The sequence below is a fragment of the Carassius gibelio genome, chromosome B3, assembly GCF_023724105.1.
Source record: "Carassius gibelio isolate Cgi1373 ecotype wild population from Czech Republic chromosome B3, carGib1.2-hapl.c, whole genome shotgun sequence".
Lineage (NCBI taxonomy): Eukaryota > Metazoa > Chordata > Actinopteri > Cypriniformes > Cyprinidae > Carassius > Carassius gibelio.
The window spans coordinates 11,591,768-11,618,502 of record NC_068398.1 but is presented as its reverse complement, the minus strand read 5'-3'; the positions used below and the strand labels follow the sequence as shown (position 1 = coordinate 11,618,502).

The following is a 26,735-nucleotide window of genomic DNA, read 5'->3' as shown; positions in this document are numbered from 1 at the left end:
TCTCCTTATCTTAGAGAATGACCACCAATGCCCTCTGAGGGCTGAGACACACGCAAAAGACGTTGGCAAAAAACCACCGGAACTCTGGGTAAACCTGACGGTGGAAACCAGACTGTGGCAGACCAAATAAGATGTGTCAGAGCTTAACTGAGCATCTGTGAGGTACATAACAGCAAGGGACTGAAGCTCAGGCTTGTGGAGTTATTTTGGGGGAGTTCCTGAGGTGAGTACCAGGAACATACGTAGATCTTCCAGGCGGTGGAAATGGATGGGGGAGGTCAAAACAGCTGCCAGATGTGGAGGAGTCCCAGGAGCCCTGTCACATTCTCACACACAATGCACGGCTTGTGAAGTCACTACAGGAAGTGAGGTCAGGGTTCCTGACCCCTCCCCCGAGCTGAAAGTAATGTAGAGTTCAAACCAGAGTTGCCCAGGCTTTTCTGAGACACATCAATCTGTTTGTCAAAGCATATGGCGTTGAAACTTCTGCTTCAATACTAACTGACGGTGCATGTCCTTCACGCACATGCACATTATTTTACTATTTACAATGGTGAGATCACCTCACTCATAAACTGAAACAGGAATCACTTAGAGGTGGATGCATCGTTATTCTCGATGACTCACTGATTTCCATACACGCTTGAGGGGATTATCTTCAAGACAGGATCAAATGAAGCACATGGTCCTTATTAAAATGGGACTGTCTTGTATTAACAGGCTCTTGACACCAGAAAGCTCATTTAAATGTAGTTTTCAATGAGCTAAACCTCTTATGATTCATACCTGTGTGAACACGATACAACATAGCCCCAATCACAAACAAGCCTAGACCAAACGGCACACACCTGAGGCGAAACGTGTTCATCAAGACAAAAACAAAACAAAAAAAAAAAGCCATGAAACTGGCAGATATCCATGCATACATCAGTGGCACTAAAAAGAAGCTGGATAATAAACTGCTAAACAGATTTTAGTGACTCAGCAAAGGTGGTTTACACATGTATGAGCAGATGTCAAACAACAAGACGAATAACGTTGCCCGACCACATGCAATCTAGACATTAGTATAAGACTAGTAGGTCAAAGAAACAAGACGATTTTTGTTGAGTGTACAAAGTTTGCAGCTGAAGGCAGAAGTCATAAGAACCAGGTTTAAGGTGCACTGGGATGTTTCCCAGTAGATAAATTAATAAACGTAGATTTCCGTAAGAAACCGAGTGTGAATGCCAGCCCCAACACATTCTCAAACCACCTCATGAGGTGCAAGATACAACTTGAAATGCATCACATAAACATCCCTCCTCTCAAACGTCAGCATACAGAAGTTTGGAAGTCCCACAAACCGCATGCAAGAGAGGAAAAGGGGATGAGGAACATCATTAAATGCCAACCGCCATATCATCACTAGAAATTTGCATCATTGTGGAAATTAATAGTGTGAATATATCGTGTCTGAAAAAGTTGACTAGATTTATGTTTATATAGAGACACGTTCATGTGACCAAGTGTAACTGACAATGGACACCCAAAACAGATAACAATCCAATCAATAGCAATCACAAATCTTTTGAAACTTGACCACCGGATCACGCCACACAATTAAACCACTTCAATTCCTAGTGTAAAAATGTTTGGGTTTGCCACAATAAAAGCAAAAATCCAGTGAAAACGAAAAAGAGTTAAAACTAAAGACTAAAGACTCCCAACAACTGAGAACTTGAGAGGAAGTGAGGAGGTGGAACCAAAAATAGACCAAAAGAAAACAACAACATCTGGACCTCATTTCTAAAGACAGAAACTATAATACTACCCCAAATGTGCCTTTTTTGATCCTAAACATTTTAGTCGAGTGTTGAAAGCATCTTTTTGCGACTGTTTGTTTTTTGTAATACATGTATTTTCGTTAACAGGCAAATTAGGGGAGTAAAAATCATTACCCAGCCATCCTGCGCTCTCACATGCTTTGTGTGTATGTGTGTGTGTGTGTGTGTGTGTGTGTGTGTGTGTGTGAGAGAGAGAGACTTAGTGAGTAAGTGAGAGTGTGTGTATTACGTCGCCACGCACGGACCGTGAGGTTGTTGTTCAGTCGAATAGCGCGTGGATTACTGAGTTCTGAATTAAACGGAAGACACAGCTGTACCTGACGCGTCTACACAAACATAGAGAGTATTTTTCTTGCCTGACGTTCATCTTAACCATGGCTGCGTTAATGATTAGATTACACGAAGCAGTGACTTTGCGAAAGTTTTGACTTCTCTACCATCACTTATTTGTGGCTCTCCCGGCGGATCCTTCGAGACTCGTTCGAGCGGAATCGGGAATTACGGAATCTCATGTCAACTTTGTAAATGAAGATTAAAAACATCGGCACTCGCTTCTTCCATCTGCCAAACATCGCACATGGGGTAAGTTCGATTCCCAGCACACTAACCATATCTCAAACTGAAGTCAAATGTCCCTTAGTGTTACAATAGTTCTGTCTTCATTCATTTTCATAGCAGCGCGATAGAGCTGTGTATTTTAATGACCACTCTCATGCAAATCCTTGAGACAGATATGAGACCCTTCTCCAAACTCACACTTTAACAGCAACTTGTGATATGTTTATTTGTCAACAGAGGCACGTTTCTATCACCGTCAGCTCACTGATATTTCTCCCATGCACTCATCTGATAAGAAGCTGCGCGAGATAGTCTTTTCAAAGATTTCGACACATGCATATTCATCTAGTGGCAGTTACATATAAAGTGACTTGCATACGTTTTGCATGCCTTATGAGTGGCGCGCAAATGTTTGCCCACAGATGTAATGTGTAACATGCGCGCAGTTAAACATTGACCTGTATCATCCAGACTTGCTGGACTTCATGTGTATTGCAGGAGCTCTTCATTTGTCAACAGGGACTGTTTTTTGTTGAGCTCGGAGCACGCTGGGAGCTTTGCGACATTTGTAGCCGTTAAGGATTTGTCCATCGGTCACTGTGAGGATGGCATTGTTCCTAAAGGTTGTATTAATAAGACAAAAGACTCTATTATGGCATTATGCTGCTGGACGGAGTGCTCTCAGACTGGCGTCTGTCTCTTAAAGTGATAGACCACACAAAAATTACAATTTTGTCATCGTTTACTTGTTTGTCTAGTGTTTCTTGGAAGAAAATGTTTAGGGGAATTTTTTACTTTAAACCTTACTCAAGATATCATTTGTGGTGAATGAGTCTTAAAGTGACAGTGTTCTATTACTCATTTTCAAATTGTTGTAAACCCCCATGACTTCCTTTCATCTGCGACACACAAAAGAGATGTCGTATGTTTATTGGAAGTTTTTTTTTTTTGCACAATAAAAGCGAATGGTATCTGAGGCCTGGTTGTTTTGCCTTACATCACCTTTTGTGTTCCACGCAACACGGAAAGTCATACGGGTTTGAAATCTGATTCTTGATAAGAGTTTTGGTTTTCCTAGTTATTTTTTTAATAATCTTTATTTTGATCTCAAACATCATTCATGCTCAAACACACATTCAGACCTGTATATCAACCAGTTGCAAGACATACAAGATCCAGTTGTGTTTTTAATGGAGCTTGATTGTAAAAATAACTGCCTGGTGTCCATTTTTTATTTTTTCTGGAAGGATAAAACAAATGAGTACATGATGATATAATTAGCATTTTTGTGTAGACTATCCCTTTAAGGTTTTGGTGTTGACAGGTTTTTTTTTTTTTTTTAATGATGAAACCAGACAATTGTAGAGATGTAGGTCAGCTCTATTGTATATACTGATTTCTGTCTCCCCTGGAATTCAAAGCTATATTGAAAAGCCATTGCGCTGGCCTCTGAATTTAGGTCAAGCTATGAAATGCATCCGTCCCATAAGTCCAAAATACCATCTTCATTCACTAAAAGGCACCTCTCTGAGGTACTGTATGTACATTCTGATTGTACATTCTCTCTATGAAAAGAAAAGAGGATGGGGTTGAGATGTTTTGTAATCTGCTTTTGTGGTACACAATGCTTCCCTCTGCAAGATAAGCTGATATGTAAGAGGAAACGCTGGATATCACACTGAGAGGTGTCCATCCATCATTCTCAAGTGGGATGGTAAATGTGTGCGGGGTCTAGTTATTCTTCTAAAAGCTCTAAATGGATTGATTGCATTATCTTGTCTATTGTGTGACTGAGTGCTTTGCACTTGCACATGGGAATTTCAGCATGCTTTTTAAAGGAGAGCTAACTAGTTATTGGATGGAAACCGCATTACTGAAGTGGGAAAATTAAGCCGAGCAGGAATATCAGGTGTTTGATCTATTGATGGATGTGAAGAGAGCAGTTTCTATTCAGTAGGGTCTATTCAGGTGATAATGGGGTGGAGTAAAAACAGCAGATTTTCATCACGCTGGGATCCGATCTGTAGCCAGAGCTGATATGGGCAGCATGTAGTCCAGGTTGGCATCGTGTGACGCCATGCTTCATTAAACCAGAACAAAACCAGCCACGCTGTCTCCGCTGACCACCACTGGCTTTCTTCATTCAAGTTCACACTCTCAGCCCATGGTCAACGTGAGAGAAGATTCAGCTGTGGTTTTTATCTAATATAACCCACTGTGCCACAATGGACACTATGCTCTTAAAAAGGTTTTACTATGCTCTTAAAGGTTCTTAAGTAGCATTGATGGCTCCATTTAAGAACTTTCATCATCCATTGAATCTTTATTTATTTATTTATTTATTTATTTTTTATGTTCTTCTCACCAAGAAATAAAAGTTCCCAAACACTTTTGGGAACCAAAAATGGTTAAATTGTTGGGAAAACCTTTTTGGAACGTTTAATTTTAAGAGTGACCAACATTAATACCCTGGTGGGGTTGGGGGTTTGCAGGAAATCTATGTAACTCTGTGGAATGCATTTAAGCATGGAGAAGATTGTTGGCTGGTGGCAGGAAACATTATCAAATTAGCCCAAACATGTGAAGAGCTTTGTGAATGAAAATGCATTCTCATTCCGTGGAAGTTTGCTGAGCTTTCCACAGAGTTCTGCGGGCACAGATTCAATGTAAGCATAACTGTGACTCACCGTCTCTCATAGTTTTCTTTCAGAATTAATCTTAAACTTTCATGAAGCAGCAAAGGGAATGCCTTTAGATGAGTTGTACTATTCGTTATGACGAAGATTTCGCCGTGGCTAGCGAGGTTGCACGCCAACTGGCTGATTTTTACCTGATGGTGTTTCTCCTGACCTTAAGTTCAACTCTGTCGCAGAGGCACATTTTCAGAATGTGGTTCGTTCCCCATGACTTGGCTCTGCATGCCTACAGGTCGCATACTGTATGTGCGTTCAGACGTCAATGAGGAGGGACTGCGCATGAGAGGCGAAGTTAAATACAAAAAGTGAATAAATAAACGCTATCTAGGCAAACGGAAAGATAAATAAATGTTGCAGACTGTGGTGGGAACTTGAAGTGTGGGATTTTTGAGCTTGGTCACATAAGGGGTTAAGGGTGGGGCCAGGTCACAGTGTGGGCGGAGCAATCCCTCAAGGACTCTTGCGTTTAGCATTTTGGCAGCAGCCACAGAACTCTTGCAGCACATCCTCAGACAGACTTCATTGAGGAAGACAGTATCCTTCATGTCAGACAGAGCGTTTAAACAATAGTCCGCCCAACAATGAAATCACTTCCTCATGCTCATGTCATTCCAAATCTGTATGAGGGTGTGTGGAAAACATAAAGTGAATTTTTGAAGAATGTTCTGGTTGCTCTTTGACCAGGCCTGTGAATGTAAAGCTCCAATATGATATAAAAAAGACCAAAAATAGTCCATATGATTTTTTAATTTTTTTGCACAAATTGTGAACGGATCGAAAATATAAAAAAACGGTTTGTTCACAAATTGGTGAGCTAATGTCAAAATTTTCATTTAATACACTCCTAAAAATTGAGGCTCCAAAATGGTGTTTTTGTAGCGATGCAATACAATAGGGTGTTGCTATGTACAATTCTGTCTTTTATGGCGCTTGACAGTTCTCATTCATTTTCATTCTTTTGGAAAGAAAGACTAGGATAATCACCTTGTTTAAAACAACATGCGGTTAAAAAAATAATTAGTTTTTTTTGTGTGTACTTTCTCTTTAAGGACAAAAGATATTTGTGTCATCATTGCCAAACCAATATGTTTTGCTGTTCGGGGAAGAATGACGCTTAGGGATCAATACATGTCTGATCAAACAGGGCAGGGTTTTTTTTTTTTTTCAATCACACCAATCAATAACAAGCCATCTTTGGTAATATTAATAGAGGCTGGGGTTTCCAGTGCTTTAGGGCTTGCGCTGTTATAAGGCAGCGTGCCATCTTGCCTCAGCCGAAAAACACTTTTGCTGGGTGTGGCAGCTGGGACAAAATAAACGCCTTCTGTTTTGGAGGCTGCTGCTGAGCAAGTTACAACTCACAGCCGGCAATGTGGAGCTAACAGTATTTGTGCCAAGAACTGGGAGTGTCACAGCAATGCTTTGCCTTTGCTTGTGCTGCTAACCTTTAGACTTTAGACTGCATGTTTGATGCAACTCTACGGTAGCTTACATATTTAATGTCCAGATAATCACAAACACAAACCCATAAATTTATGTTGTATACAGCACAGTCACTTAGCCCAGTCTGTGTGTCTCATACAGTCACATGCAGACACAGCTCAGAGGAAACTTTCTAAATATTTACTGAGCAGAGTTTCAGTTAGGGGAAAGTCTCTGTCCATTTTAGGACAGATAGCGTTCCGAGTCATGGAACAACTTCTAAAGGTCTCTCTTTCTATTCACGTCTTGCATCTGTGCAAAATCACTTTTTATGGATTTATTTTTTGCAAAACATCACCTGACTGATATAAATCTGCCGTATAAAATAGATCAGCAGATCCGGCTTAACCTTGATGCTGGTGTACACAGACTTTCAAAACGGCAACAGAAAGGTGTATTTTGGCCAATATATTGGATTTAATATGTTTCAGTGGTTCATGACCTAAAAATGGGTCAAACATCAGCCCCCGAAAGTGTTGCAAACTACAGAGAGGGAATAAAAACGTATATACTCAAACAATAAAATGCAACTTATCATATGATTATGCATAGTTCGAATAGCAAAATAATTAAGAATTTTTTAAAAAAAAATAACTTTTTGTTATCGACGTCAATGTGCATCTATTCAAATTTACAGCATTCTGGAAAATAAAAATTTACCAACTACCCTAAAATGAATTCTGGTTAACTTGCAACAAGGAGGACAGTCATGGTTTGTGAAATCATCAAGATTCATGAGACATTTGTTAATGACACGTTAATTTAGCATATTGTTGAGATTATGCATGTTCATGTAAAATAAAATCATAATGTATGATTTCACACAAAAATAAACAATGCCGTCGTTATTTATTCACCTTCATGTCTACTGAACACAAAAGAAGATATTTTAAATAACGATTTAAACCAAACAGCATTGACTACCATTGCATGTGTCTTCTTTTGCCTTTCTTGGAATGACATGAGGATGAGTAAATGATTACAAGAGTTCCTTTTTTGGGTTAACTTGGGCACCGTCTACAGACTCGATCGAGCCAAACCAAGTGAGAACCCAAGTGTTGAAATGACTTTGCAACTCTCAAGATTAAAGAAGCCTTGCAGCAGCAGCAGGGTTTCCTTTGTAAATCTGTCTCTCTCTCGTGCTATGATAATGTTAACAATTTTACTGGCCATGAAGAGGTTTGCACATCATTTTTGTGTAAGTGAGCCGTAAAACGTTTCTAAATGATTTGTGGCTTGAAGTACTCCATAAAGCGCTGGATATCTAGTGTTGTGGTCACCGTGTGGTTTTCAAACCTCTACCGGGCATCAGTCTGTCCAACTGCATTAAGTTTCCAGCAGGTAGTGAAAGAGATAACGGCATGCCAGACCCACACACCCTCCCCCTCGTGATTGACAGCATATTGTTACTCTGACTGCCTTTGTTTGTGCACCTGGAAGAAGCCCACCGAGGAAGCCCTGTTGGAATGAAGAGCCGGATTGCTGGCTAGAGCTCGGCAGATTAAATTGTGGAGGGGGGGCTTTGTCCATCAAACCTGTTCTTTCAGTCGTGGCATCTGTGCTGGGATCAGGCCCATCCTAATGCTAACGCAAAGTCATGAATGTCCATGAGAGGCAGAAAGACATGGATCCTGCCCACACTGGGGCTTTTTGCATGAGAATGGCCTGGATCTGGTCTCTCTGGTGGGACGTCGTTGCATTCACTTCTTTTTTTTTCTGCAATCATTTGTTGAAACAGATGTTGCACAACTTCATCTCGTCTTTTTACTGAAACTAAATGAAACAGTTGGCGGTCTTGCATAACTTGTGGTAAACATTTAGACTAAAGCGACGTTGTTTGGGGTAAAATGGTCTCTCACTTCTCTTATACGGTTGAATAAATCGCTGACGTTCTGTAATGGGTAAGTCTGGTCTAGTCTCCCTCGACGGTGAGAAGAGGGGTTTTTAGTTTGCGAATGTCTTTGGAAATGATGGAAAGACTTATGTGTGGTGATAGAAAACGAAACACAAATGCACAGACATGTCAAAGCACAGACCCTGAAACTCAATATTGCAGAAAAACATATTCCGAAAATGTCATCTATTGGATTCACGGCTTGCTGTGCCAGTAATACAGTTAAAAGCCAGCATGATATGATTTCTGAATTCCCCCTGTAACATATCCTGCACTGATTAGCTTGTTGAATTTGATCTGCTTTGGATCGATAATGAAACTACACCCTACAGCAATAAAATGACATGCACCAGATATTTTGAGGGCGCCAGTGGCAGTCCTGCTTCAAAAAAAAAAAAAAAAAAAAAAAAATTAATCAAGTCATGTCCAAAACAATACCATTTTAAATAGTAATGGTAATGTAAATGCAAAATAGGATGGTCTATTGTTAAGTGTTTCAAGCTTTTTGATATTAAAGAAGGACCTGGAAATATGATGATCCCTGCAAGCTAAATGTGTTTAAAAGCATTCATACTAAATAATACTAAAATAGTAAGCATGATATTATGAAGACCTGTTATTTGCCAAATTAAATAATTACATTTTATATTGTCTTTTTTCCAAGTTCCTTGGAAAATAGTTATTTTGCCTTGTAGTAAGCACTGTATATCTACCAAATGTTTTAATAGTGTTTTCAATTGTAGACATTTAAAAAGACGAAATGTATTTTTTTTAATGCGTCAGCTATACAGAAAATATTGCGAAATATTGCAGCTAAAAACAGCAGTTTCTTTCTTTCTTTCATTCTTTAACAATTTCTGCCATGATAATTGTCCATTATTTAGAATGCAAAATAAAACTAATGATGTACAAGTCTGTAAAAGTTAACTTTTAACAATTGGATGGGTGAGTAAAGCTGGAATGCATCTTTTTACCAGTTATACTCATGCAACTTCATTTTATATAGTATAGGATAAAGATATGATCTTAAATGTATTATATTTTATATATTGTTTTTGTTATATTTCATATAATCGAATAATTATTTGAAGTTGCATCTAGAACGTCAAAGAGGCACGTGCACTTTCAGTCTGAATGATGCTTCTGACAAAGAGCAAAGTATACCATTGAGTCTTTGACTAAAGATTATAGAAGAGGAAGTAAGACTTTCATTTTTACCCTGACAGAGACCGTGTGTGAGGCAATCCAGTCTTTATCGTCCCAAAGGGACGTGCTCTAATATGTCAGGAGGGTCTGGGAAAGATGGGAGATCATTGTGATTTTTGAAACAAAGCCAATACTTGTGTTTATCATCATTTAATACAAAGAATATTTAAGTCTAAACACGCAAAAACAGAGTCTCTGAGAGTGGATCTGTTATAGTTTAGGCACACTGGCCAGTTCTCCCCCACCCTGTTTCTTAGCCCTTCCTTCATTGTTGGATGAAAGGTACCAGACCATAATACAGCATCGTATCACAAAAGGCCATCAAGACTGCTTTATTCATGTGTGTGGGTGCCCGTTTCCTTTGTGGAGTCTCCCCCTCTTTTTTCACACCCTCAACCCCCAAATGCTCCAACCCACAAGCACATACGGTACATTATCACCCCTCGACTGTCCCATACACAACTGATGCATAGTAGGAACACATGCGGGTCACATTTGCACAATAGTACCACGTTGTCACGAAGATCTGACAGTGTTTCGTCTGTCTAGAACATGAGCGCGCACACATGGGACACACACACACACACATCCCATAATAAAGCAGAACAATATGAGCATGGGTGGGGTTTGCGTTATGGGGGAACAGGAGCAGGGCTGTAGAACAAAGCAAACGTGAATTCTGTTTTAGGACCTTTCATTAAAGGATACTTCCTATATAATGACAACAGCAGAAGAGTGTGAGAAAAAATAAACCTGTGAAACTTTATCTTCTGTGGTTTAGATGTAACTGATGATTACCTTTATATCCGTAGCCCGCTTGATTGTTAAACCACTTATCTTAGCTTGTCAGTTTGGTTGTTGTTTGTTTACTTTATGGTTGACAGTAATAATTCAGCAAATTTGACTTTGTATGTACTTCGTCTTCCTGTGCGCTGCTGATGTGTGGAGATCTCATCCTTGAACGTCTAGACATGCCTTAACGGGCTGTAAGTTCTCCGGAAGATTAAATAATGAAGTACTATTGCATTAGCTCATTATCTAATGAGCACTAGAGACGGCGAGACCATGGCTGTGGTTCTAAATTAATCCTTTCTGATGTTTTTAATCACCCTTTTGTGGTCCTTTCCTTTGATCTGTGCAGTAGACATTAAACCGTAGGGGGCTGGAGGACAAAGAATCACGCACAAATCTGAATCGGGATCACAAAAGTGAAAAAGTAGATTTAAAATGTTCTATTTTAAATTATTTGTGTAGTAAATGAAGAATATTTGATTGTTGTTCTTATAATAAATGATGTGTTTCAGTTGAATTAATAGTTAAATTAATACATTTATTTATAAATAATGCATTGGATTGATCAAGTTGCAGTACAATTTATGTTGCAAAACATTTCTATTTCAAATAAATACTGTTTTGCACTTACTATATTTTAAAGAATCCTGATTTACAAAAATAAAAATAATAGTAATTCAGATTCCACAAAAATGCTACTGTTTTTAAATCAGCATAATACAAGAATGATTTCTGAAGGATTATGTGGCACTGAAGACTCAGCTTTGCATTACAGGAATACATTGCATTTTAAAACAAGTTCAAATAGAAAACATGCTAACACTTCAGTATAAGGACCAATTATCTCTATTAGCTAGTTGCTTAGCATAACTATTATTAACATATTGGTTGTTATAATGCACATATTCTGCATGGCCATATTCTACATCCCTAATCCTACCCAATACCGAAACTTAACAACTAACTTACTATTAATAAGCAGCATATATTATATGCATATGCAGTATATTACATGCGTAGTCCAGCACTACCCTGACTCTTGTGCTACTCACTGGAGGTTTCTCCATTCAGCTCGGTTTCTTCATACACAGCTCCTTGTTTCCTGTCGCCTTTTGCCCACATGCATTGAAACACATCAGCAAATAAACAGAGAGGACAAATATAAACCACAAGCCATGAGTTCTAATGGGCTTTTGTTTATTTATGCCCCACAGGGGAGGAAAAGAGACTAAGAAGTGAAGAATAGACTCGAGCCACGCAATATTGACTAATGTTCTGAGAGGAAATAATGGGGCTGAACGTAAGTGGAATAGCAGCTCTCTGTCTCTCTCTCTCTCCCACGTCTGTTTCCTCTCCTCCCCCGTGCGGCTGGGGACAATCATATACCAGACTTTCCAAATCGTGCTGGATTACTATAGCAGTACACTGCATGCTACATAAAAGGGTACCTGGGCTTTACATAAAGTAAAAAAATAGATAAGTGATTTGAATAAACCCTCTTACCAAAATGTCTGTGCATAATAACTATGAACATGAATGATTCCCTAAATAGCAGCAAACTGATAGAGTCTCCAACAATAATAGACACCCGCACTTCTGTGACTAGACAATGATGAAGCTTTCTAGTGCACATGTGTCAAACGCATTTAAACTCATGTATATTTTGGGTTTACCAACCCATAACTAAAAACCAGATCATTCAGCACACTCAACACAATTCATAGTTTTTATGAGAGGGAGAAATTGTAAGATATTGTACCAGCTGGCAAATTGTTCTGGATAAGGGGTTGGACTATATGGTCTATGGTCAGTTTAGAATTGGGTCATACAATTTATTTTTTTTTTTTTTTTTTGATTGTCTCATACAAGTGTAATCTTAGAAACTTGGAGAATTTTGATTTGAAGCCAGTAAACAAACTAGAAACACACTTCAGGTACTGCATAGCATTACTTTTGAAAAAAAAAAAAATAAAGGTTTCAAAAGGTTTTTTTTTTTTTTTGCAGTGATGCCTTAAATCAAATTGAGACTCTTCAAAGGGCCTTTCATAGAATAGTTCTTAAAAGAGCCATTTTTCCTTGGTATCAAAACATTTTTATAATTTTTTATAATAATACATTTAAATAAATAATTAGTTTGAACAAAAATTAACTTTTTCCCACTCTAAATAACCTTTTGTGCAATGTAACTATGAATGTTAAAAGGACAGTTCACCCCAAAATCTACATTTTGTCCTCATTTACTCACCCCCAAGTCATTCCAGACCTTATGAGTTTTTGTTGAACACAGAAGATATTTTGAAGAATGTTTAAGAACAAAACAGCTGTTGGTCTCCATTGACTTCCACATTAAAGAAAGAATACTATGGAAGTCAATCAATCAACTTCAATTTTGATGACCGGCATACTTCAAAATATATTTTTTTCTTTTATCTTCAACATAAGAAAGAAACTGATACAGGTTTGAAACGACTTGGGCATGAGTAAATGATGACAACATTTTCATTTTTGGGTGATCCATCCTTTTAACATTCATAGTTCCATTGCACAAAAGGTTATTTAGAGGTGGAAAAAGTTGATTTCTGTTATAATTATTTAATAAAATAGTAAATTCTTGGTGAACCTTACCTTTAAGCCATTTGTGGAACCACTGATGCCAATAAAATAACATTAAATTTTTTAATCGCACGTGTGTGTGTGTGTGTGTGTGCTCCTTACATTTGCTCCAGAATACCAAACTTCTACCTAAAATTATTATTTAGTGTGGCTCTAGTGGGACGCTGTAGAAAGTGTCTTTAGTGGGTGGCCACATGGTCTGACACGTTGACCAATGATGCTATTGAAATCACCCAGGTTCATATCTGGCTTGTATTATTGCACGATACCTCTTCTCATTTCCTGTCCCATCTTTCATTATGCACATCTAAAATTGGCAGTAGAAGAGAAAATTATATTCTCTCATGCTATTTCATGCTCTAGAGGTGGTTACTGTTGATTGTGAAATCACACTAACTCTATATAATCGCACCAGAGCTTGTATGTTGCTTACTTAAGCAACTTTTTCTTTTTTATGCTTTTTCATAAAATGTCTATGGAGTTCCTCTCAAAGACAGAGTTCATGTACGTGAGAAATGGCAGACCCTCTCAGATCAGCCGTATCTGCTGAGCAGAGCACTTGGGAGCTGTTTCCACTTTCTTGCCGTCTCGAAGACGTTTGTGTGTGTATTGAAGCTGAAACCAGTGTTGTATCTGTGGTTAAATCTCAGAGTTGTTTTTTCCCAGAACACCACTAGCTACTGCTGCTGAATGTGTAAAAATAATTGCAGTATGATGAACAGTATAGTGATAAATTGAGACGGTATAGTTTACATCTGTATTGGAGTGTCATGCCTATGTGTTTAAATGTGCAGGTGAGAAACGGATAACGTTTTCATTTGCTGTGTTATTCTGTTTTGTTTCTGAGATGTCGGAGACATTTGGCCTCTAGCTTCTGTACTATCTAAACGCCTGGTGCTCATCCATGTCCTGGAGATAAAAGTGGAAATCATTGAAAGGGAGGCTGGTTGTCTGCCGCTGAGGAGATGAGTCAGAAGAGTAAAATCTCCTCAAGACTCCCCAAAACTTTCCCAAAACTTGCTCACACACAAAACATGTAATGTTTGATCAAGAAAAAAAAAAACGTTGATTAAGCAAGTATTTAATGATTCTAGTAGAGTGTGTGGAATATATGAAGAGAAAAAAAAGTAAGAAATGAACTATGCCGCCCGCAGTTGGAATCAGCTTCCAGAAGAGATCAGATGTGCTAAAACACTTGTTACATTTAAATCTAGACTCAAAACCCATCTGTTTAGCTGTGCATTTATTGAATGAGCACTGTGCAATGTCCGAACTGATTGCACTATATTTTCATTGTTTTTTTATTTTATTTTATGTGAAATCATTTTCTATTTTAAATTCATATTAAATAAGTAAAAAAAATTTAAAAGTTTTAAAATTTCTTGTTTTATTCTTGTTCTTCATTATTATTTTACTTTCTTTTATGTAAAGCACTTTGAATTCCCATTGTGTACGAAAAGTGCTATATAAATAAACTTGCCTTGCCTTGCCTTACATGGCAACTACTAATTTTTTGTTTCTTAACGACTGGTCAAAAATAGTATTTTATTCCTAGCAGCATTACTTGCTTACATAGTGATTTTTATATAGTGAAGAGACACCTTTGTTGCATTTAACTTGCTTACTGATGGTTGTAAGATGATATTTTCTGTAAATATATTTTGGAAATGCTATATATACACACACACACACACTAAAAAATAATTTATTTTTAAATGTTTTTATTTTATTTTATTTATGCATTTAAATTAACAATTGCATTAAAAGTAACACTTTAAAATTCTTGGTGGCTCTAAAATACTAAAATACTATCAACACAAAGTAAATATTTTTTAAATATTGTTTTGATAATTTGCTTCTGTTTTAGTACAGTTTAGTATAATATATTTAATTATAAAGTATTGAAAACAAACTTTCAAAATTTTTTTTAACATTTACATTTATAGCTTATTGTTTTTATATCTAATTTCCATTGCAAAGGTATTGAAAAGTCATTACTAGCATCATTACCAATGCTTTGGTTTTAGGTCGCTCTGTTACATCACAGTCTGTCTCCCAGCGCTGTAGGACTGCCGTCTCTGTCCGAGAACTCTGACATTAATAACTTTAAAAATACACTTTGTTTCTAGGAATGTTGCCGCTTCCAAACAGCTAATCGATGCATGGTCGTGATGGAGAGATGCTCTGTGAAAGAGTTAGAGCAGGCCCCAGGCTTGTTGCAGAGCGGTGGCACCAGCGTGCAAGGCTGGTCTGCATGCATTTGTGCATATGCAAAATTAAAAGTGTTATTTGCTAAGACTTGCTTCATCCTGCCCACATGTGTCTTGATTTATGAGAATGGGGCTACAGGCGGCTTCAGATGCAGCACAGCTAGCTGTGGTGGTATTGTATGGGTCAGCGTTCAATCTGAACACATTGCACCGAGTGGTTTCTCGATGTGTTTGTGGATTAACCTTCACCCACAAACCTTTTTTTCTACCAACAAACAATGCAGTATAGCCCATTCGTGTTTTATTTGCTTTGGTTTATGAAGGAATGTTTTGGTCAAATGCAAGTTAAGCTCTATAGACATTAGCATTGTTGTAGATTACCACATTACATAACTTTTTACTTGTACCTCAGTTTATAAAATCACACCAACATTCATTGACAGCTGTGCACTTACCATGGAAGACATCCTTTGTTAGTGCATTGTGCATACACTTGCAGTTCAAACATTTGAGAGTCAACAAAAAACATATTAAAGGGGTCATATGATGCGATTTCAATTGTTCCTTTCTCTTTGGAGTGTTACAAGCTCTTGGTGCGTGAAGAAGATCTGTAAAGTTGCAAAGACTAAAGTCTCTAGTCCAAAGATATATTCTTTATCAAAGTTAAGACTCTGCCACGCCTCCTAAAATGGCTCATTCAAACACACCCCCACATGTCTACTTCACGATGTGGAAATATTTGCGTAATGCCGCCCAAATGTTCACGCAAAGAAAGCAGTCGTGGTTTCTGTAACCGTAGTTAGTGTTGAAGCAGCCATGTCAGGGAGATGCTGTGTGTATCGAGGAGAAAGCAAAAGCACTTTATTTGTTCTTCCAAAAGTAGATGCATTTCTGACGAGTGCTTGTCGTGTTCAGCCAATCACAATGCACTGGGTCAGTTGGCCAATCAGAGCAGACGGCGCTTGTCGGAAGGAGGGACTTTGTATAAAACAATGCGTTTGAGAGAGGGGGCATAGAGTACCTACACAAATGTACAGTTTTTGAAAAATAAATGTTTTTTGAACATTAAAGCATGTCAACATATTCTGTTACACCAAATACACAAAATAATGATCTTTAAAAAGCATCACAGGACCCCTTTAAAGACGTTTTATAATGCAATTTGTTTTTCTGTTTTAAATAAATCCTTTTTTTTTTTTTACTTTCTTTGTATCATGGATTCCAAAAAAAATTGAAAACTTAAATAATTTTTTTTAATAATATTTCATAAAATTACTGTTTTTACAGTATTTTTGATCAAATGAGTGCAGCCTGGTGTGCTTAAGAGACTTCTTCCAAATACATTTAAAAATCTGACCAATCCCCAACTTTTTTTTTTCACTAAGCATTATTTTCTGTAGTAATCACCAACTTGCTGCAGATACAGAGCTTGGCTTGAATTAAACCTGTGTTGTGAAACTTCTTAAATGCTGCAATGTTTTTTGTTGTTTATTTAGTTGTACCATTTTGTGAATAATATCTCAGCTAAAGGACTTTGTTAGGCATGGCTCAACGAAGTGCCTAGTTCATGATCTATTTAGTAATTTAATTAATATTTTATAAAAAAAAAACAACTGGGTAATTGGGCATTCATAATAAACCAGCCAAAATATATCCAACACTAACCAATATCAGCAGATAAACCAATATGATATTAATATATATTGTGGATCCACCCTTACTTGATGTCATTATTTTTAGGGCTATATACTCTTAAATGAACACTGCTGCAATTTTTATTATTTCCATATTTTTATACTGATTTAATGGTATGTGTTTAGTTTAGTGCAGTATTTATGAGTCAGTGGAATATAATTTTGTTCATATGTGCACTCTGTATGTACAGTTGAATGACAATAAAAGCTCCTTACCTTTACTTCGAAAAATATTACAGAAATGCAAAAGAAATAATAATTCTGTGGGAGCTGTGGAGGGATACGATGGACTGTTATTACACTATGACTATATTATATATTATAGCACATGTGAAACACTGTGTTAACCAATCAGAATCCATTACCAGAGCTATTTGGTTTATAAACTGGCAAAGCCAGATTTTTCCAGTCACAGAAGTGGGCGACTGTAAAGTACATGTCAGAGCTGGGTCATTAGCAGGGTGGAATGAGAGTGTGTTGAATAGAGCTTTGTGGTCTTGGGACTCTCTGTGTTGTATCACCTTCGCTGCATTGACTAGCTTTGACTCATGACTCTTTTGGCTTAACGGAACAGATGGATTTTTCCCCCCACCTTCCTGTAAGTGCTCTGTTTTTTTACCCTCATACATCTGATATTATAGAACCAGCCCTAGCTGGCCAATCAATACAATTATGTATGACGTAATCACACAGCTCTCCAGGGCAAGGTATAATCAGTTTAATGATCTTGTGCTATAAACTGATTGTATTTTGAAATCAGGCTACTTGTATTACAGTCCACTTACAGTGCATTTGAACATTTTGAAGCGTACAGTTTGCAAATTCACCTTACTGTTAAAAGTCACCTCTGAGCAAACAATACAAAATTATCAATTATGTGTCTTTTATGCCAAAAATCATTAGAATATTAAGCAAATATCATGTTCCATGAAGATATTTTGTACATTTCCTACCATAAATATATAAAAACTTAATTTTTGATGAGTAATATGCCTTGCTGAGGACTTCATTTGGACAACTTTAAAGGTGATTTTCTCAATACTTAGATTGTTTTTTTGCACCTTCAGACTCCAGATTTTCAAGATGTATCTCATTCAGATATTCTCCTATCTCAACAAACCATACATCAATTGAAAGTTATTTATTCAGCTTTCCGATTAAATATAAATCTCAATTTTGAAAAGTTTATGACTGGTTTCGTACAATGCATTTGAACACTTTGAAGCGTACAGTTTGCAAATTCGCCTTACTGTTATTCTTGACAAAGGTCGCCTCTGAACCTGATTGCTCTTTAGCACGTTTAAATGACTTGCGGCTCACTGTTTTGCATTAACTTGCTGTATTATAAAAATTCCCCAAAAATAAGCTCTGTGTAATGGTGCATTTGTGGTAGAAGTGAAAAAAATGTGGTCATGTGGATGGTAATACTTATCACGACGACTACAGGATATAGAATTTGTAGCATGAAGCATTTTACAGAGCGCAAAAGAACCGTTCTGCAGAAAAATAAGTTTACTCATCCATTTATAACAGACCGCAGACAGGTCTAGATTTAAGCATGAGTTAAATAGGTGAAATGAAACTAGCGTGAATAAAGAATGGTAACAAACAGACATACTAAGCTGAAGTGAAGCATCTGTCAGTTACGTGTTGTTGTGTCTGGGTTTTTTTTCCAAGTGTGTGGTTGCTGACGGTTTGTGCAACCTGCAAAGATGTCTCGAAGATCTCTCTGGAGAATGAGGCAAATGGTGCTCAACCGACGTTAGGTAACAGGTGCGTTGTGGGAAGCACGGTTGCTCAGATGCCGCTTACTAATTGGGGCTTATCAGGTATTGCTGGGAAGCGCAAACAACACCTGGGGCCTTTGTCCAGCTGTCATGGGGATGTGGGGCGGGGTCCTGCCCGAGACTGGGGTCCGAAGTTCAGGTTTCACTGAAGAACAGTAAGAGTGACCTTTATGATGAGTCCGTTCTGAACCACAACCACTTAATCTACAAAGATTTCTTTAAAAAAATATATATAATAGTTGCACTTTTGCCACAAACCGAGCGGCTTGCTGCTGTGCTTCAGCACGTTTCCTGCCGCACGTATTACACCTGTAAGAATCCGATTAAACTTCCTCTGCTCTGCTTTTGTGTCTCTCGCTTCCACCAAACCTTTCCCACATTAACTGTCTTGCTCTCCAGCAGTCAGCTATCAAGTCTGAACAGGATGTTAGTCTTCTGACACCACAAGCACTTCCTTTTTGTCTATAGTAGAGCAGTTGTGTACAGGAAGACTACTCTTGTCGGCCAGCTGGACTGTGGAGACCTGCTACTGGAGATGCAGTCACAGTTTTGTCTATTCTCCTACTACGTCTTATTTGTGACCCTGAAGCACAAAACCAGTCATTAGTAGCATCGGTATATTTGTAGCAATAACCAACAATTAATCGTATGGGTCAAAATGATCAATTTTCCTTTTATGCTAAAAATCATTAGAATATTATGTTAAGATCATGTTCCATGAAGATATTTTGTACATTTATCAAAACTTAAGTTGCCAAGGACTTTTTTTTGCACCCTCAAGACTCCAGATTTTCAAATAGTTGTATCTCAGTCAAATATTGTCCCAAAAACCCCCAAAAAGTTATTTATTCAGCTTTCCGATGATATATAAATCTCAATTTAATAAAAAATTGACACTTATGACTGGTTTTGTGGTCAAGGGTCACATTTATTATCAGTATGGTGAGTATGGTTTTTCTGTAGAAGAAGAGACAAAAGGGTCCTTATTTAGACAGGATGATCTAGCGTCCCGTTGAAGGACGGGGTAGGCGGAGTAAGTGCGGCAGGCCGGAGACAGCATTGCTGACAAACCAGACCGTCAGGTTTCACATGCTGTCAAATCCCCAGATGAAAGGCGGCAAAGGTCTCCACAGTAATACCGAGGCCGTGACTGCACCGGGGACCTCGCAGATGGTCCAGTGAAATCACGAACATGAGTCGTCAGCAGCGAAACTACCCACACAAACCTGTTCCGAGAGTGAAATTTCAGTGGGTGGTGGATGTTGAGCTGTCTTGAAACGCATCTGTCGGTTTCTGAGAAGGCGACTCACACATTTTGATGGGTGATTTAAGTTTTGGTCTGACGGTATAAACTGTTGATTGTTTACAGTGTGCATAAATATGTGTGAATAGTTTGAATGGCCTGCGTTTGGTGCCATTTCGGACCAGTAAAGAGTATCAAGTGAGATGCAACCCGGACAATGAGGCCATTGTTCTTCACTGCTGCTCAAGGGAATGGCCTTGCTGGATATTATTGGCATTTGGCAGCAGGATTGTGCCACTATCTACGTAGCTGTAGCTTATTGTGTGCTTGTAAGTGACTGAGACGAGCTTCCTGGTATGTTTACATAAGTCTGCATCTGTGATTTATGCATGTGAAGGGTTTTTGAAATCTGTGCAGCAAACAGTGATGTTGAAGAGAGGTGTGTGCGTCACACAGATGTCTCAGATTCCTGCCTTTGTCTCCAGATGCCATTCCACATGGCTGCATGGTCTCTACAGTGACTCTGGCCTGCTGGGGGATTGGTGTCTTTCGACGTGGTCCTCATTTGTCAAGAACAATTACATTCGAGCAATCTTTCAGTCATATCTCTGTGTAACCATCAGCCTTGGGATAGCGTGGCCTAACATTTTGATTTGTCTATAATATATAAGAAGATAGTAACCAAAGTACATATGCTTTTGTCATTTGGGACAGAAGAGAGCAGACAGGAAATTAAGGTGGAGTTTAAGAGACGATGAGATCAGAACGTGTGAAAAACACCAAGGCATTTTTGCTTAAGCACCAGACCATAAATAAGATACTTCTTTTTTTTTCTGTTGTCTGGTTGTGGTTATAAACTTTGTTATCTACTAGATACGAGATTTACATTTTTACATTTCGTCCTCATTTACTCACCCTCATGTCATTCCAAACCTATTTGAATTTTTTTTTTAAATATTGAACATAAAAGAAGATATTTTGATGAATGCTAGTAAACAAGGTTGATGGTCCCCATTGAACTGCATATTATTTCTTTCCCTACTATGGAAGTCAATGAGGACCAACAACTAGTTGGTTATTCAAAATTATTTCAAATATCTTTATTTATGTTAAAAATAAGAATGTTTATGACAACTTCGAACTTTTACAAATTTGAACACAATTTATTCCACAGCAGAAAGCTGAATGCGGCACCTGTCTAGCTTAAAATACTGTAATTAAATCTAATATTGTGACTATATGTCTGGAGCCAGTTCAGACCCGTGTAATCATGCTCACACTGTCTGTGTCTTACACATAACAAAACATTTTTACTCAAATGCATCCATAAATTTTCATGGGTTCAACATTCTGCCACCAGTTATTAATAAACGTGCTAAAACATTATTCTCAGCATTTACTCTGTTTATTCCGTTGTTAAAAGGGGATTTTAGACTTGGGAACAGTTTAAAGCCTTTGTGGCCTGGTGGAAATGACACTCAAGTCATTGGTTTCAAAGATCTTGGTGATTCTTGTAAAATGTGATAGACATTCAAAAAACAAGATGGTTACAATGTCACATTGTTTTACACATCCTGTGATATGAGATTACATCAGTAAATGGTAATGGTAAAGGTTTTGCTCACTGCCTCTGAAACTTTCGTCTGGCATAAAATTTTTGGATCCGGTTCAATTTTCAGCATTTTTGCATCCGTTGCATGCATTTTGATAGGAAACTATGGTGAATATGGAAAAAAACACATTTCAGTGTGTAAAGACCTTTAGAATCCAGCATTGCATAAATTTACGTGTAGGTGTAGAAGACTTTGTGTCACATGAACATTCACTTTATCTTAGTTCATGGGGCAAGAACAGATTGTAGCTGAACAAGGACAGTTCTGCCGTGTAGTGTTTACTCAGAAGGGAAATTTCAGAACACTACTTGAGCTATTTTTAGTTTCCAACATGCATCCGATCAATGCAAGACCACTGCTCGTGCTTTAGATAGCCTAGCATACACTACCAGAAGGAAACTTGTTAGACTTTCATGTTGTTGATTGTCTGCAGCACAAGGCTCCAGATTCTAGTCACAGACGCTCTTCTAGTGTGCACACTCAAGTAGTCGCAGGTGCTGCGATGCTTTTCAAATTCGCTTCCGTTCAAACTTTCTCTAAACAAGCTGTAGCATTGCGCAAGTAGTAGTAACTCAGTCGCCTTTTGTCTGTGATTGTTTAACATGTCCACAAAAACATGAGAGAAAACAAGTCTTTAAGGCCGTGTTTCCACCTGATATTAAGATGTGTTGTTTTGTGCTCTAATTTCAAGTGTTTAGTGCTAAATTCAGATGGAAACATGGTCTTAGATGTTTTGTCATTTGATGACTAACACCACACATGGAGCTAGTCCAAAACATATGTGTAGTGTAAAAACTCTGAATGCATCCATTAGTAAAACACTGCATACTTGACATCATCCACTCAAAATATAATATGCATAAGACCCGTTTTACAATATGTAGTCTGTGCATATTTTCTGCAAAAATCATGGTGACAATTTCATGGGTGGTGGCGTGGTGCACTTGGAATTGAATTGTCTTTAACTAGAGGGTTAATAAAGAAAAAGTTACTTGAATCATGATGTAGTTTTATTTTCAAGTTGACTAGTTATGTAAAAAAAAAAAAAAAAAAGAAAGAAAATCGGTCAAAAGTTCAAGTAAATTTTTAGATATTTTTTGGCAAATCTTTCAGCTCTACAGTGCAGACCAAGATTGAACTGCAGTGACACATAACATGTCTTTATCTCAAAATTAAACAAAACCACTCTTTATTACTCCCAGGCACTGACTTTTTTACATTTTATGAGATGTGCAGCAAAGAATTATGAAAATTATTCGTCAACAAAATTAATTGATTGCAAAAACAATGTTAAATTTAAATTAACACTGCCCTGTCTTCCATTGTTAGTACACACAGATAGTCCTGTCTAACCCTGTTAATGTTATGCTCACTTAAACTGATTGTTTGGCGCAGAAAATATAGCCCTTTCAAGTTTAAAATTGACTTGTGATTGGTCTCGTTTTACCTTTGGCCTGGCAGTAATCATTCTGTTTTGTTTTTGTTTGCAGGTGACACAGAGGAGCTTCCTGGGCCCCTGAGACGTGACATCGGGCTGGGCGTCTCATTTCCCGTGCCCTTGCTGGCCCAGACAAGCCCAAACAAGCTGCCCTCTGAATGACTACTGACCATACCATACCGTCACCATGAACAAATACTCCCAGTACTTCAACAATAGCCTCATAAGGGCCCACTATATCTTTGCCAAGAACATGAGCCAGAAGGATTTAGACGATCGCAATAAACCTAGCCTGAGCAGCCTGAACATTTTATTTGTTATAATCTGCAGTATCATCATCTTGGAAAACCTCCTAGTGCTCATTTCCGTGTTTCGTAATAAGAAGTTCCACTCTGCCATGTTCTTCTTCATCGGAAACCTGGCCTTCTCGGACCTACTGGCTGGCTCCGCTTATATTGCCAACATCTTCCTGTCAGGCCCTAGGACATTTAAGTTGGTGCCTGTCCAGTGGTTCATACGAGAAGGGACTGCTTTCATCGCACTGGCTGCCTCCGTTTTCAGCCTGCTGGCCATCGCCATAGAGCGCTACATCGCCATCACCAAGGTCAAAGTTTATGGCTCCAACAAAACTTGCCGCATGTTCCTTCTGATTGGAACGTGCTGGGTGATGTCCATCCTTCTGGGAGGTCTGCCTATTATCGGCTGGAACTGTATTGATAACCTGGATGATTGCTCCGCTGTCCTTCCTCTCAACTCCCGATATTACATCCTGTTTGTCGTCACCATCTTTACCGTCATCTTGCTGTCCATTGTGATCCTTTATGTTCGCATCTACCTAATTGTGCGCACCAGCCACCAAGAGGCCACCAATTCTCCAGCTTACGCTCTCCTGAAGACTGTTACGATTGTGCTGGGCGTCTTCATCGTCTGTTGGCTGCCCGCCTTCACTATCCTGCTCTTGGACACTTCCTGTAAGATAGAGCAGTGTCCTATCCTCAACAATGCTGCCGTCTTCTTTAGCTTCGCCACACTGAATTCGGCACTGAACCCGCTGATCTACACGTTGAGGAGCAAGGACATGAGGAAGGAGTTCCTCAGGGTGCTTTGCTGCTGGGGGCTGCTCAATTGTGGCCGGCCTCCTCACCGCTGCATGGTGCCACTCAAGAGCTCGAGTTCAATGGAGCACTGCACCAACAAACACGAAAATCAGTCAATTCCCATCATGCAGGACTGCACTACCTGTGTTTGATTTCGTCTCCTCAGGTGGTTGAAGATAAGGAGAGACCCTATCTTGGAGGAACAGAAGATGGAAGTGTTCAGAGAGCTCATGGATGAAACAAGAATCGCAATCAATGTCTTTGGACTCTCGGACATTTAGAGTAGATGTCTGTGCTGGAGTTCTAATGTAGAGTGGAACTATGCTACCAGAACTCCCATGTGTCCTTTGTTGCTTCTGTCCTTGCAAAAAAAAGTTAGCAGAATAAGACTGTACCACGTATTTGGCATTTTAAGGCAAATGAAACAAAGCCAAATTCAAATGGGAATATGCGTTTATAAATGAAAAATCAAAGTTGCACTTTGTAGACTTCTAGGCAGCTTGGGATTGCATGTTTCTCATATGCTGACCAAGCTACCAGAAGTCACATACAAGTTGTATCCTAGATTCGAGAGGACAGATGAAATATAAGGATCGACGATGCACTCCATGTGAACCAAACTACCATGCATGCTTGCAGAACCGTATTTATCGAATTACTTGATATACATAACACCCTTTGATTACCGTTTGACAATAAAAGTATTCCGCTTCATTGTATTGCATGAAAGTCTAACCTGTGTAAAACTAATTTGTATGGCAAGCTTATGTACAATTGTCAATGTTACTCCTCTTGTCCATCTTAACTCACTGTCCCTTACTATTTTTTTTTTTTTAACATTCCTAATTTTTCCTAAGAGGAAAGCACAATCAGAATGTGATTACTGAATTCCTGATATGAGTTTCTCTCGATGTAGACGCTGGTTGTGTTGGCATGACAATGCCGTAGCGTCGCTGCGGCAGCGTGTGCTTCGTTTCGTGCCCTCTTGACGAATGGAACTGAATATAAGAATGAAGTGTTACGAGCGAAGGTTTTCGCTGATCGACAGTATTACCGAACATCATTGTTCTCCTGTTGATTATTGAGCTTGCAGCAACAAGAACGGGCACTCACTGTGAAGTCTAAAAGACATTTAAAGTTCATTGAAATCAATACGTCATTGATAAGAAAGGAAACTCTTGAGATTAGGACACAACCTAGCATCCCTTTCTCTCTTTTGAAGGCATACATGCTGTCTTTTAATAGGTCACAAGTCTTCAGAAGAAACTTTAAACTTCCTGCAACCACAGGAAGTCCGGTGTTTTCCTGTTGTTATGGACTGACCTTGATGTTGTCATACGTTAATGTCATCAGTCCAACACTTTCACTCGCACAATCGTTCGCCGTTTAATCCCAGCATGTTTTAGTTTCCTCTGCTGATCGCCTTAGTTCATCAGAGAAAGCACTTTGGCAGCTCTTCCAATACCGCCCTATTGTATTTTGTTTTTCTTCCTTTCTTTTTTTTTAATGCATGAAGAGTTTAAGCCTGTGTGAGCATCCCTATTACTCCGTTCAATGTAAAACATTGCCTACCCTGTGGAACAATGTTTGTTTTATATGATAAATATATGAAAGTATGTATGTATGTATCTGTGTACAGTATGTATTGCGTATACGTATAGAATGTCTCGTGTGCAATAGCCTTGTGTTTTAGTAGCAAGCTACCTGTGCTAAATCGGTACAATCCCAAACACTAATGCAGGTACATACACATTAGTTCATTCCTTTTTTTAATAAAAAGAAATTAAATACAAAAAAAAAAAAAAAAGTGTGTCAGTTTTTGTTCTCGGTTTTATATTTAGTAAGGTTACAGCTGAAAATATCTCGATGGTTTCACACATGCTTTTAGCAATTAGCATACACCAAAAAGTGTAACTTCTGAACTGGCTGTTTAGTGCGTGGCACAGAAGTGATTAATGCCACTATGTAATTTGTTTTGAATTTCATTCCTACGCAGTATTGAGTTTCAAACTGAACACGAGAGCTGTATCCCACATATTACAGCAATCTGACTAGACAAAAAAGGGAAACTAAATGCTAACATGCACGAACATGGTTAAGGCCCGACTCGCTAGGACATGAATCTGTTTGCTAACAATATTGCTTGGAACTGCTGGCCTGGTTTTCTGACAGTCCAATAAGTGCCAGTTTCAAAGTTTTGTGGGAGAGCAGATGTTTAGCCAAAGGGTTTTATAGGAAAGAAGGGAGTGTGATGAGAGATCAATAGGAATGGCATTATGGGAAAGGGATTTCTGGGAGGCCATTGAATGGGTCGGCATGACCTTAAAAAAAAAAAAAAAAAAAAGATTGTGAACTCTGACTGAGTGGGCTTAAGGGTGGTCTGGCCTGGTTGTCGTCAAACATCTAGAATTCCTGAGTGGGAACAGCAATCCGCCCTGGGATATAACACAGCTGGGAATATGGCCAAGAGTTAGCAGGAAGTGACATCAGCCATACTGAAACAGCTGCAAACATATATAGTTGTTTTCAGTACAGTCTTTGTGATTAATGACCATTCTGTACTCCCACTCCACCCGGTATATGTGA

At 38.5% G+C, this 26,735-nt stretch overlaps 1 protein-coding gene across 2 annotated transcripts; it reads left to right on the top strand.

The window, feature by feature from the left end:
* The first annotated feature begins 1,982 nt into the window (after positions 1 to 1,982).
* Positions 1,983 to 25,956, top strand: s1pr2 (sphingosine-1-phosphate receptor 2). Of its 2 annotated transcripts, XM_052552468.1 has the most exons (3): positions 1,983 to 2,408; positions 11,669 to 11,754; positions 23,105 to 25,956. In XM_052552468.1, exon 3 carries the CDS (start codon positions 23,240 to 23,242, stop codon positions 24,299 to 24,301), a length of 1,062 nt encoding a protein of 353 aa, XP_052408428.1. In that variant the 5' UTR covers positions 1,983 to 2,408; positions 11,669 to 11,754; positions 23,105 to 23,239; the 3' UTR covers positions 24,302 to 25,956. The 2 variants fall into 2 exon arrangements, with proteins under 2 accessions (XP_052408428.1, XP_052408427.1); XM_052552467.1 differs by lacking the exon at positions 11,669 to 11,754 and having other exon boundaries at positions 1,984 to 2,408.
* The last annotated feature ends 779 nt before the right edge of the window (positions 25,957 to 26,735 follow it).